The sequence below is a fragment of the Panthera tigris genome, chromosome B3 (genome assembly GCF_018350195.1).
Source record: "Panthera tigris isolate Pti1 chromosome B3, P.tigris_Pti1_mat1.1, whole genome shotgun sequence".
Lineage (NCBI taxonomy): Eukaryota > Metazoa > Chordata > Mammalia > Carnivora > Felidae > Panthera > Panthera tigris.
Genome location: NC_056665.1, coordinates 107,819,845 through 107,833,241, shown reverse-complemented (window position 1 = coordinate 107,833,241; position 13,397 = coordinate 107,819,845). Strand labels below are relative to the sequence as shown.

Sequence of the window (13,397 nt, the reverse complement as noted above, 5' to 3'; positions counted from 1 at the left end):
GGGAGAAATTCACTTTTTACTTAAAATACATCTGCTTTGTTTGGAATTTTTACAATGAGAATGTAGTCATTAAATGTATTTTTTTTTAATGTTTCATTTTGGAGAGAGAGGGAGACAGAGACAGAGAGAGAGAGAGAGAGAGAGATGGGGAGGCGCTGAGAGAGAGGGAGACAGAGGATCCAAAGCAGGCTCTGTGCTGATAGCAAAGAGCCTGATGCGGGGCTTGGAACTCAAACTGTGAGATCATGACCTGAGCTGAAGTCCGATGCTTAACCAACTGAGCCACCCAGATACCCTCATTTAAATGTATTTTTATGAAATAGTCTTTTATACCAAGTGAAAGAAACAATGTTTAACCTCTGAATATATAACTTTCGTATATGGAAGAAATGAGAAATCACCTATATATTGACTCACATTGTATACAGCACATTAGCTTCTATACAACAGAAAAAGAAACATATTCTCACACTTACAATTCCTACTGCTTGAAAAAGTGAACCGTCATGTTCTATTTTTCGCTTTCTCTGAGCATTCTGCAAAGCTAGTATCTTTGGATTTAGTTCTTCTTCAGGAATGGTAGTTCTGGGAAAAAAAAACACATAGTTGCTTTACTATTTTTAAAATACCCAACTAACTTTTTTTGAGCAAAATAAATGATGCCTGTTTTCCAACATTAAGGAATATAATGTTAATATGTAAGAGAATTTTTCTGATTACTAAAGTTTATCATCTGAAGTCAAAGCTCAGTTTTTAAAAGAAAATTTCTTAAAATATGCATTTACCTATTTATAAAATAGATCTGAACAGAACTAAGTTGACATTTTTGTAGGTTAAAGTTAAATACTGGCTTTTCCATTCCAGCCAGTACAAATATTCCTGGGACTATTATAAGAGTAACTTCACATTTCTATGGTGTTTTTAGTTTATAAAACATTGCATGTTCATTAGCTCATTTTAGTCTCACACCAATCTCCAAGAGGTATAAAACACCCATTTTATAAATGAGAAACCTGAGGCTTGTTAGCAATGGGACTTGGAGCAAATTACCTGGTTAGTTGCAGATATGGAAGTGCCTTCTAGATCTCCTGATACCAATTCCCCTCCCAGTAATCTTCCCACGAAGCCACTTTGCCCTCAGTATTGATCTGGTTGTCAAACCTGAACTATCTCCATTTAAAATTAATATTAAGTAGTAAAGAACTGTTTTATGTATCAGGCACATGAATTCTGTTATCTATTTTGTCTTTTCAAGAACTCCTCCCCCCAGCCCATACACAATCACAACAGCTTCTTGCTCTGTTCCATATAGTTGAAAATGCCATATGAGTGATACATAATTCAAACTGCTCTCCTACATGCAGTTTTGTTTTGTATTTTAAAAAATTCTGTAAAACCTTCATTATTATAGATAGGCAGGTTTTTAAATTCTTATAGAAATATATTATCTTTATGGAGTACAGTGCAATCTATCATATAAATATCATCTTAGTAGTAGCACTTCAAATGATTTATCAGCACGTGTAAGGGGGGCTAAGGGGAAGAGGGAGAGAGGGAGAATCTGAAGCAGGCTCCAACCCCCCACTAAGCATGCAGCTTGACACGAGGCTCAATCCCATGACCCTGAGATCACAACCCAAGCCAAAATCAAGAGTTGAACACTTAACCAACTGAGACACCCAGGCACTTCTTAATGGGTTATCTTTAATCTTTGCTCTAAAGCTGTAAGTCATCTGGTTTAATGCAACATGTTGATTTTGCAATTAGGTCATAAAGAAAAAGCCTTCGTACAGTTCTGCAAGTATTTAGTGCATACTATTTTGATACTAATGTGAAAAAAAGTGACTAGATGTTAGACTTTGGTTTTGACAAGCACACAGTTGTTCAGAAAACGGAATATCCCATAGTCCTCTGTAGCTAATAGTAAACTGTAAATTATAGGTCATAGCCAATTCTATTACTATATTCACTCATCTTCTAATAGCCATTTAGTGACCAAATATTAATACAATGAAATGTTTAAGAGACTGTCACTGCCTTAAAGGTCAGAGCCTATAGTCATTTGGTGACATACTAATTTATAAAGTAATATAAACGCTTCCTTGTTAATCTAAAGCCCCAAGATCTTTTCTTAGTTCTGGGAAAAGGTTTCTCCTAGCATTCTAGTTCAAAACAGTGATGAAAGGCAGGAGAAGAAAAGTCATAGACTCTTGTTATGGCAGTGCTTTTTACTTGCTGTTGTTATCTGGTTCAGTGTAGGCACAACAGAAATTGTTTCTTTCCTCTACAAACTGCCTCTCTGACTAGCTAAAACTTGTTTCCTTTGATTACAGCCTCAAATTTAAAATGTCAAATCCCGCTACAAATTATATACAGAAATTATAACTTAAAATTTGGGTAGTGTACAAGTATTTGTTCAAACTAACTCCACAAAAGCAATATCATAAATCATGTTCAGATTCCTGTTGTAGCTCTTAAACCTATAGTCTAGCTAATGTTCTATAAAAATGTAATGGAAAAAAAGCACAATTATACATAAATTTTAAAAGGAGGCTTATAAATACCTATGTTGAATACTGAGGACTGAAGATCATCAGGCTCAATGTGAAATGGGGAATTGGAAATACCCTTACGTTGGAAGGTCTTTTATTCAGGTAAGCTTTAAAATAGCTCAAAGAGACAGAAACAGTGAGGAGAATTAACTAGTCTGATTTAAACAACTGCAAAAAACAGGGCCAATTTTTGTACATTTACTGAACTTACTGGCTGCATTTAATTTTTAGAAGTACTAGAAGATCCTCCTACCTCCTACATTTAGATAGGTGCTAAGGTTATCTTCAAGAAAACAAATACACAAGTTTAATTTGAGTGCTTGTTTTAAATCCAGAATTTGTATGTCAAAAACATATTACCAGAAAGTTTTCTATGCTTAGAAATAAGTTATCACCACACATACTTTCTCAAAAATAATAAATCAACTATAACTTTAATGTTGTATATAATTACCTTTGACTCAAAGTGACAGATAACACATTAGGGCTTCTTGGATGAGATTTTTCTGTCTGTTCTATGACTCCTTTTCCTGCTCTGTTTGGTGAGGCTGTCCGACTTCCAGTATCACCATACAGTGATGTTGTGGCACCAGTAGTTACTTTGGGTACATGGGTAGGAGATGGAGATGCAATCAGTATTTTAATGTCTTCTATACCATCTTTTGTCACTGTTTTTAATTCATCAGTGGTGGCAGTGGTACTGGTAGTGGTAACAGGAGGTTCCTCCTGCATCTGAGCCGGCTGGAATACTGTAATTGTGCCCACGCTTTGAGGGCTTGTAGAACTGCTTTCCAGTGGCGACAACTGATCAAAGGAACGTAACTGGAAGTCATCATCCATTGGGATGTAAGGAGCTAACATCTCCAAGTCTAAATCCGTGTCCTTTAAAGCAAAAAATACATGAGTTTTTCAATGGCCACATCTTATAAAAGAATAACAAGTTAAACCCAAAGTCACTTCCAACTAACAATTAATAAAGTTTAACAGAAAATATAATAAGCAAGTTTATATACCTGGGTGGAAAATGGATTCTTGGCTTCTGTGTCTTCAGCAAAAAGTTTCTCTACCAATTCCAGCTTAAATTCATTGACCATATCACTATCCACATCAAAACAATATTCACTGGGACTGGTAGGCTGTAAAAGGAATTCAATGGGTTTACTTTTCCCTGAGGAAACCTGCACATATTTTGCTAGTTGTTAGAATTCTTAAACCAACAAAGTCCATCTCTTCTATCACATTTTATCTAACTAGAGGGAAGTTAAACTTTTGAACTTACCCTTGTAACTAATTTTGCCAACACATGCATTTCTGTGTAACATCATTTATGAAATTAGGACTAAAAGGTATTGATCTGCTTCTAGAATTCATTTAATAATTCAACGCCCACATGGTACCTAATTGGCCAATAATTAGATATGATATACTTACTATTCACTGGACTCTACCTTTGTACTGAGAGGCCACGCTACTGTGGTGATCTACCTAAAAATCTCACATCTACCCTGGGATGAAGTAGGGGTAGAGACTTAAGTTGTTTTACTTGCATTCACCTTAACATATGTAGTACGATTTTGGGAGTTCTGAGCAAGGATTATAACCAGAAAACCAAAGCTATATAATTTAAGCATAAACTTTTGCTTCCCTCATTTTAACATTTTTGTTAGATTTACCTTTGTCTGATAAAAAACAAAATGAATCAATAGATTTTTATGCTGGGGAAGGTGAGCCACCAAAGCACAGAGGCTTTGAGATGTCAAATCTCCCGAAGGCTATGAGATGTCAAATCTCCTCTTAGCCTGCCAGTTTGAATTGATAAATATTTAATGTAAACTTATTCACCATTTATTAAGGCTTATTTGTGCCTCACCAAGTCGGAATATTCAAGTCTGAGTTGTGCTACTCCTGAGCTATCTTTAGATATAGGAAGCTGTACTGAATCAAAATTGAATCATTCTAGATTTAGAAATAGAGCCCCATGTGACATCGTTAGGCTTGGTCTCAGCCTAGCCCTTAAAGACTATTTTCTTTGTGTTTATAGAAAAACTATTATCAAGACAGAACTTGAATAAAAAATAGTTACCAAGTATTTGCTCTGTGTAAGACTTGGTATTTTCATGTTAAATTTACCCAGAATTTCAAGTAATGGAAATTGGACAAAGTTCAGCAATTAGCCCTTCCCTTTTTAAGCTTTGCTAAAGTAAGGTTTTTGCTACTTGACAATTCTCCAACACAATGAGTAGTATGTATGGGCTTGGAGCTATTATAGGCACAGACATTATTCTCTATCAATGACTAAATTCAAAACTTTTTTGGCACTCATTTTGTAAATACATTCCTGAACATTAAAGTATGAAAGTTATGCTCTTCTTTTATTATGACACCTACCTCAGGTGAACTCTGTCTAGTGCTTCCATCAGAAGGACTAGCTGGCTGATCTTGAATCTGGGGCATAGTAAAAGAAAGTTCCAGTGACTCTGGATTTGGCTCTAATTTTAGTACAACTTCTTGATTGAGTGCAGGGTCAGCACTACTTCGAAGTGGCTTTGGAGTTTCAGAAGCAGGTAATGGAGACATTGCCAAATTTATGTTCTGTAATTTTTCATTGGATGAGGGAAGCATTACATCATTATACAATGGAACTTCCTCAAGTTGCTGGTCATCAGTTTCTGTGTCTATAGGTAAAAAATTATTAGTCAATTTAAAGAATAGCTATATTTTAATATATACAGAAATGCAAGCCCCCTTTTACAACACGTCTAATTCACTCAAACAAAAATGTTGCTAAATTTTCCTTCATCAGAAAGTTTACAGATCTTATGGTACAACTCTAAATCTGAATTATCTTTCCAATCTACTATTGACAGCTCCTATTATATTTATAGCATAAAAACCCCCACAAGGGCACCCGGGTGGCTCAGCTGGTTAAGCTTCCAACTCTTGATTGTGGCTCAGGTCATGAACTCACAGTTCTGTGGCACTGAGCCTGAGTTGGGTGGGCTCCCTGTGGACAGTGCAGAGCCTGCTTGGAATTCTCACTCTCTTTCTCTCTGCCCCTCCCCCACTTACACGTGCTCTCTCCCTCAAAATAAATATTAAAAACAAAAAAATAACCAACTCTGCAATTCCAACCCTTTCACACCTTTTATTCATTAAAATTTAACTAACTTTGAAATTACAGTTTTCATTTTCAATGTCTGATATTATGGTATGACTGGTGATTTATCCTTTAGTGAACTATGCCTATTGCAATAGAACTCTGCTCAATTGTGGAGAAAATAGGGCAGTGGGAAATACAGAAATAGCAGGGTGGTTGAGAAACATTGAAGTGGGAAGAAGAAATACCTAAGCACCCTTTGAAGCACAATTTCCAATAATATGACAGAAGCAGGAGTGCTGAGAAATTACAGAGGCAAAAATATTTAAGCAAATACTTTGAAGACTTTGAAAAACAAATTATATAAGACTACAACATCTAAATGATTACCAACAAAAAATGTCCAAATTCAGTTAAAATGGGCTTACAGCAATAGACATAGTTTAGGCAATCAACACAATAACTAAAGACCCACCATTGCTGCCGAAATCTAAAGATATGATTGTGTCTCCAGCAGCTGGGGCCAGCAAAGTTAAAGCATCAGGTTCCTTCTTAAGTTTATCAAACAGACTACTTGTGTCTTCTGATTCAACTTTGGTGAACAGCTGAGTCATTTTCATATCTGAAGATTCAACTGGTTTGAGGACACATTCTGTTTGTTGAAGGGAGAAAATCAAGTCGTGCTGAATAATACCACTGTCAAAAAAGAGAGATTAGTAATTCTTAACTGAGCACTGACACAATGCAGGGGGTCTCTGAAACAACCTTGTCTCTTAAAATACTGCTTTATGAAAAGGAACATTTTAAGATGCTTTAACCTAATAGTTCATGCATACTTGCTCACATTCAGGGTTTAAAATGCCAATATGAAATAAAGACCTATAAAAATTCATAGTATAAGACAGTTTAAATATTTGACTAAATTAAAAAACTTCAGCTATCCCTTTGGGAAGAGTGATGGTGACAAAGAAATGGAATAGTCAAGTACATGAAGGGCACCAACACATCTAAACAATTTTTGTGAGGATTCACATGTAATGAAACTGGCACAGAAGAACTCTTTGGGACTGATGTATGAGGCATGACCTAAGGATGGCCCTAGAATATAAAGACATATAGATAAATGACCAAGGCCTAAGGCAGGTGCCATATTTTCCTTGGTGGTAAGAAAATGATACGGTGATAACACCTACAGGATAGAGTGGAAGAGGGATGATTAACAACAGATCCATGTGTTTGGCTTAAATGTAAGTTTTTATTGTTCCTTTAATCACAAACATTTAGGTGTTTACTAAGTGAAATAAACCAAGGATACAAAGTTTAAAATACCTAACCCTTGTCCTCAGAAGTGCAATGTAGATGTGCAAACAATTAAAATACAAAATGGTAACTGCTAGAATAGAGAAGGCGTGCTTCACAGCCAACAAGCTGAAACTTCGGCTCAAGTAGGGTTTGTTAGGCAGATGGGACAGGGGCAAAAGAAGGACATTCCAAGTGGGTAATTTAATGGGAAAGTCACAAAAGAACTCTTTGACACTAATATTAAAACATTAAAGGATGGGCGCCTGGGTGGCTCAGTCAGTTGAGCGTCCAACTCTTGATTTCAGCTCAGGTCATGATCCGAGGGTCATAGGATTCTGCCCTGAGTCAGCCTCTGCACTGAGTGTGGAGTCTGCTTAAGATTCTCTCTCTCCCTCTGCCCCTCTCCCCCAATTGCACACTCTAAAATTAAAAATTAAAAAAAAATAAAAAACATTGAAGGATGGTGTCAGAAGTGGCAAAAATTAAGACAAGTGACCAAAGTCTTACCAAGAGAGGTAGTCACAGATTTTAGAAAGAGGGTAGGTGGAATCAACGAAAGCATGAAGAGTATAGAAAATGACAAGAAATGATGCTATGTAAGTTAAGCAAGGGTTTATCTCGGGGGTGATAAAGCATCTTTAAAACAATTCTAAGGAAAAGGAGATGCTCAGACATCCATGCAAGAAAACTCAGCATGGTGGTAATGTGGAAGATGGACTAGAAGGGAGTAGTCACCTGCTGAAGCAGATCAAATGGAAGGCCAGTTTATGATATCCATAATATTCACAAGCCAGTCAACTAAAAGAAGAGTTCTTGAATACACAAGAGCCATGCACTATATTATACAGCCTTTTATGGTAATCTCACGTAGAATTTCATTTAATCCTCATTTCTGAGGATTAAATATCCTCAGAATATTGAGGAGATAAATATCATCTCTCCTATATGGGTGAAATTCAAAGTAATAAGAACTTCCCAAGGTCATGCAGCTAATAAGTGAAAGAGCTATGACACAAAGCTACCTATTCCAAGGCCAGGGTTCTTCCTACAAAAATAACATAGCTATTTGAGATAGTATATGCTGACAGAAATAGGACTAGAGCAAACTAACCCAATAAGGGATATGGTATTTTTTTAAGGTCTTTTTAAAAATGGGAGTGAAAAGAATGTGAATAGATGGGTACTGGTAATAGTACAATCACTGCAGAATAGCAGGCCTGGACACTCAGGTCTAAGTACTGAAAACCGTAATTAGGTGGAAATGTGAAAATAAAATTCAGTTAACATTTTATAATCTTATCTCCCTTTATATAAAAGAACAAAATATCCAAAAAGGTTATTACTTGCTCCCCCAAAATATTTACTTTTCAGGCTTACCTCACAACGTAATTTACACATACAATGCACTGTGGTTGAGAGTTCTTAGTGTTATATATGACGGTCGCTTGAGTTTCAACCCAGACATATCCACCTCTTTTGGCAAGCATCCTGTACTGTCCTGTGGTGACTTGGCCTTTAGTAAACACTAGGAGTGAAAAGGAAAAACAGTCATGCAGAGAAAATAACTTCTAATTTTCAATCAAATAAATGGATGCTGAATGTTGATTATTTTAGAAAAGAGATGTTTATTTTAATAGAATCAGTTATAATTGTTTAAAGTGACAGAGAAAAAGCCCCAGCATAGCCAAAAAAAAACACAGTTCATTCTTCTAACCCCTAAAATAAACTCCTTTCCTGCCAATCTTCACTTTAAATAAAATGAAAGCCAGGAATGAGGGACAGCAGTGACTAATTCCTTTAATGACTTATATGTTGAAAGTATCAAAAAGACTAGACAATGAATAATCTTGATTCTACAGAGCACATTTGAGCAAGTGGCACTGCTACATTTCCTTACATTTCTACTGAGGTTTCCAGAGAATTAGCAATGCTTCAAATAGCTGTGCTCGCATATTTGAATCTCAGCTGGTATCATGCTGAAATCTTGGCAATTTAGGCAAACTTAATCAATTGTTAATTTGGGAGCAAGTACCAGATAAAAAGTAATGATGACATTATCTTGAGTCTTGGGGTCCTGACTGCTGACTTGCGCTCATTTTGTAGTTCAAGGCTAATCATTCTAACTCAGTGACATTCAGGTATCCCTGATCACATTGGGAAGTCATGTTTAAGTACAGATTAAATAAGCAAGTGAGATTCGAAAGTCTTACTATGGGATCTTCAAATAACATTCACGAGTATCTTATGTCAAGTGTACTTGTTACCACTTGTACATGACATTGATTGCCTTCACATTCACTAAGTCACTCAATAATTATTTTCTAAGTGCCTTCCATGTGCTAACAACTGATCTAAATACTTCAATGTGAATTCTGAAAATGATGCTATAATATTCCATGACATTTTTTAGTCTTTGTATTAAAAATGCCAGGTTAGTTTTATATATTATTAAATGATTCTACTTTAACTAGTATCAGTTACAACAAATACAAAACATAGATTTAATGGTTGACATCCCTTATGAAGAGTTCTATTAAGATATTTAGTCTAGGAAGACTGATTAATTTTAACCAAAAAGTTAGATATATGGCCAAACAGTAAGGAGACTGCAAGAATTACATAATTAGAAAATCTATATAGTTTTTCCATTGTACTTACTGTCATGATGAGTTTTGGTCAGATGGTCAGAGTCCAAAGCGTGGTAATATTCATATATTGACCGGCCCAAAAGTTCCTCTGGCTCATATCCCATCAATTCAGTAATTCTGTTAAGTAAAAAATGTAAGAAGAGAAAGAGAAATTTTGCTTCTTTAAAGTAACTGATATGAATTAATCTCATGGACAAATGAATTTTCAAAACTAAGAGCATCCTTCTCTGCTAAGAAGTTTACATCTCACTTTTGGTAACTCTACAGTTACTAAATACGGCACCATGCATGTTCTTTAAATCCTCTGGATTCACATCCTGCTACTTAACCCGTTTATCCCTTTCACCCAAACTCATTACATATTGTCATCATGTTTTACTGTACTTACTTTTGGTAATAAGGGGATTCATAAGTAGATAGAAAGTACTGCTAAATAAAATGGTAAAAGATGTAATGGTAATCACTGACATTTAACTTGAAATATAAGATTAAATCCATAACATTAGTTTACCATAAAACCAGATTCTTTTTGTATTGAGTGTGTACAAACCAGATTCTTTATTTAACAGTGCCCTTAGGCAAGGCTTCAATCAATATCTACTACACAATTTTAGTATCACCAACCAAAGAATATCTACACTAAATGGAAGTAAAGAGATACACATTATGTTTGTTTTAGAAGATGCTCTTGTAACTTAGTTTTTTAAATAATATAAAATTATAGGAATTCATTTTAGATGAAACAATGATATCAAACTGAAAATGGACTAGAAAGTAATCTAGTCTAAACTCCTTTTGGTTTCCTGAAAGTTCTTTTAGGACATAGATTAGATCTTACTACTCTGTGTAACCAGTCAGAAACGGAACGCATTTCATGTGAAAGAGAAAGCTGTCTTCTTAACACCACACTAAACACAAATATTCTCTTTTTTCTAGGAGCAAAACCTGAGTTAAACTTTTCAATTTCTCAGGACTTTCTGAGTTGTAAGCAAAAGTTACTTAATGTACTGTGTCCAAAAAAAAAAAAACACACAAGAAAGATATCCTTCTAAGAAATGTATAAAAGTAAGAGTTTGTGTTGTCACACTTTAAGGCAAGATCTGCCATACAGTTTATTCCAAAATAATTACAAATAGAAAGAGGTTTGTAAAAAAAACACAAAAAACAAAAACTAAACCAAAACTAAAATCCAGACTTCTTTACAAAGAGGTATCTCTAAACACATCTGCACTAGGTGGCAGCATTACAAAGGAAACTAGTATTTTTTAAAAATGGTCCGATTTCTTTAAATTATGCTTTAAAAATAACTTTAATTCATCTTATATTGGTTACTTTTAAACAAAATTCCCGTGGGATTAAAAAAACTTCCATTATTTAAATCTTTATATGCCTGGGGCACCTCTGTGGCTCAGTGGCTCTTGATTCCAGTCAGGTCAGGTCATGATCTCACGGTTCATGAGTTCAAAGCCCACATTGGGCTCTACACTGACAGCACGAAGAATGCTTTGGATTCTGTGTCTCTCTGTCTACCCCTCCCCTGTTTGTACTCTGTCTCTCAAAATAAATAAATAAATAAACTTAACAAAAAAATAAATCTTTATATGCTAAGTATGCCTGGCATTGTTCTAGGTGTGAAAATGCAAGGTCAAAACTCAACGTGTAGCTAATCTTCTGGAACACTTACCATACTACTAATGAAATAATGTGGTAAGTGTAATGATGGTAATCTGTTGCAGGAATCAGAGGAACCACCCTTATCAACGAGAAGAAATGGTTGGGTGAGCGGCAAAACCATTTCAGGAAGAAGGTATACCAGAAGCAGAGACAGAGAGAAGACAATGCTTGACAGTGTATAAATGAGAAAGACTTTCATGTGGTTAGTGGGGGCAGGTGAGAAGAGATGAGGCTAGAGATGTAAAGCAGATTAATGGGGGCCTTTTATTATCATGTTAAGAAGCTCTGATTTAATTAGATGTCAATCAGTGCTTCTCAGAGTTGAGGTACATCTATCATTAAGGGATGCAAGATGTTAAAATATAAACAGAATGCTTTCCTAGAAAGTCAATTTTATTTAACTTTAGAGAATTATATAGCTTATATTCTGTACCAAAAAGGAGAGTGATCCAGGAAATTTGATCATAATGTGTTTTTAATGTACTAGGAAACCTGTGATCTAAAGCAACAATGCAGCGTATTATTCATTCATTGTAAGTGTCCTGAGACCAAGAACTGTTACTCTTCATTTCTACTTTGCCATGAACATTGTAGATGCTCAAATGTGCGGATTAACTATAAGCAGAAATTAGTACAGTAAATAATAAGCATTTGTGAGATATTTTGAATGCCGTAAGTTTTGGGTAGGTTAGATTTTCTCAAAATTGGGCAAAAATTTTTCTAGATCTCAGTTATTAGGGGTTTTAGATGTGAGAAGTTTCTGTAAAGAGCTCTAACCAGAAAATAACAATCTCCTGGTCAAACTTAAAACCTCACTTGGCTGATCTCTAAGTTGGCAGTCTTTACTCCTCTGTCATGATCATTTTGCCAGTTTTCTGATAGGACCTGACAGAAATGTCACTCCCTTCCTCAATTCTCATTCTAGCTCCACTACTTTCCATTCTCCCCAGCCTATCTCTATACCTTGCTACTGAGTTCAAAAGATAAAAAATAATTCCTCAAAAAGGGATGGGTATCTCTGTTCTATCATATATTCACATGATTAATGGCAATAAACACCATAAAATGCTTATCACCAGTGGTGAAGCATTTATTACGTGTGCAAGGCACTCAACAAACTCCTTCAATTCTGACAACAACCTTTTGAAATACTACCCTTATTGTAAGGATAGTAAAATTTGAAAGAGTTTTTTAAAAAAAAAAAATTTTTTTAACGTTTATTTATTTTTGAGACAGAGACAGAGCATGAACCGGGGAGGGTCAGAGAGAGGGAGACACAGAATCTGAAACAGGCTGCAGGCTCTGAGCTGTCAGCACAGAGCCCGACGCGGGGCTCAAACTCATGGACCGTGAAATCATGACCAGAGCCGAAGTCGGCCGCTTAACCGACTGAGCCACCCAGGCACCCCTGAAAGAGTTAAGTTTCAATACCAAGACCACACTGTAGTATCAGAGCTGCAAGCCAGGACTGAATCCAGGATTATGTGATTCTAAAGCCAGAGATCTGTCACATTTCCTTGTCCACTATGGTGGGGATTTCTACCTACTTTACATTATGACTAAGTGCTTAAAATTGGTTCCCTCATACAATCTTTAAGATGACCCTACGTTAAGTAGGTGTTACAAAAGATGAAGAAACTGATGCTCAAAAAGAACTAATGGGCCCAAGATCACTTGGATATAGGCAACAGAATCAGGATTTAGTAGTCTGGCTACATAATCTATGCCTTCAGCTATGATGTTATAGTCTTATAGTAAAAAGTGAGACAAGTAAATAATTACAAGAGTAGAAGAAATGTTATGACAGACATATGCACAAGAATAGTATAGTGTCCTGAAGGAACAAGGAAGGCTTCCCAAAGGAGTATCTAGATGGCTCCTGAAAGGTAAATACGTGTTAGGAGTTGAAGAAAACCTCACTGCAGAATGGGAAAATATATGTAAAGGCGCTAAGACAGCAAATTAGTACATGGTGCTCTCTAGCTGTAGGGTGTTTGGGGGGGGGGGGGGAGGGTCACACCCTCTCTTCCTTATTAATTTAGACAAGTGGGCAGAGGCCAGATCATAAATATCTTTGTTGGCCATGCTAAGCAAAGTTTGGGTTTTATTGTCAAGGTCTATTTT

The 13,397-nt window shown here is 35.9% G+C and overlaps 1 protein-coding gene across 1 annotated transcript in view; it reads right to left on the bottom strand.

Moving 5' to 3' along the window:
• The window catches only part of HIF1A (hypoxia inducible factor 1 subunit alpha), a 41,807-nt gene that overhangs the window by 2,260 nt on the left and 26,150 nt on the right, over nucleotides 1-13,397 (bottom strand). The window contains exons 7-13 of the mRNA XM_042989849.1: nucleotides 9,610-9,716; nucleotides 8,329-8,476; nucleotides 6,125-6,345; nucleotides 4,941-5,227; nucleotides 3,566-3,688; nucleotides 3,007-3,434; nucleotides 477-585 (exon numbers count right to left, since the gene is read on the bottom strand). Coding sequence (XP_042845783.1) covers nucleotides 477-585; nucleotides 3,007-3,434; nucleotides 3,566-3,688; nucleotides 4,941-5,227; nucleotides 6,125-6,345; nucleotides 8,329-8,476; nucleotides 9,610-9,716 — 1,423 coding nt within the window. The remainder of the gene's footprint in view (nucleotides 1-476; nucleotides 586-3,006; nucleotides 3,435-3,565; nucleotides 3,689-4,940; nucleotides 5,228-6,124; nucleotides 6,346-8,328; nucleotides 8,477-9,609; nucleotides 9,717-13,397) is intronic.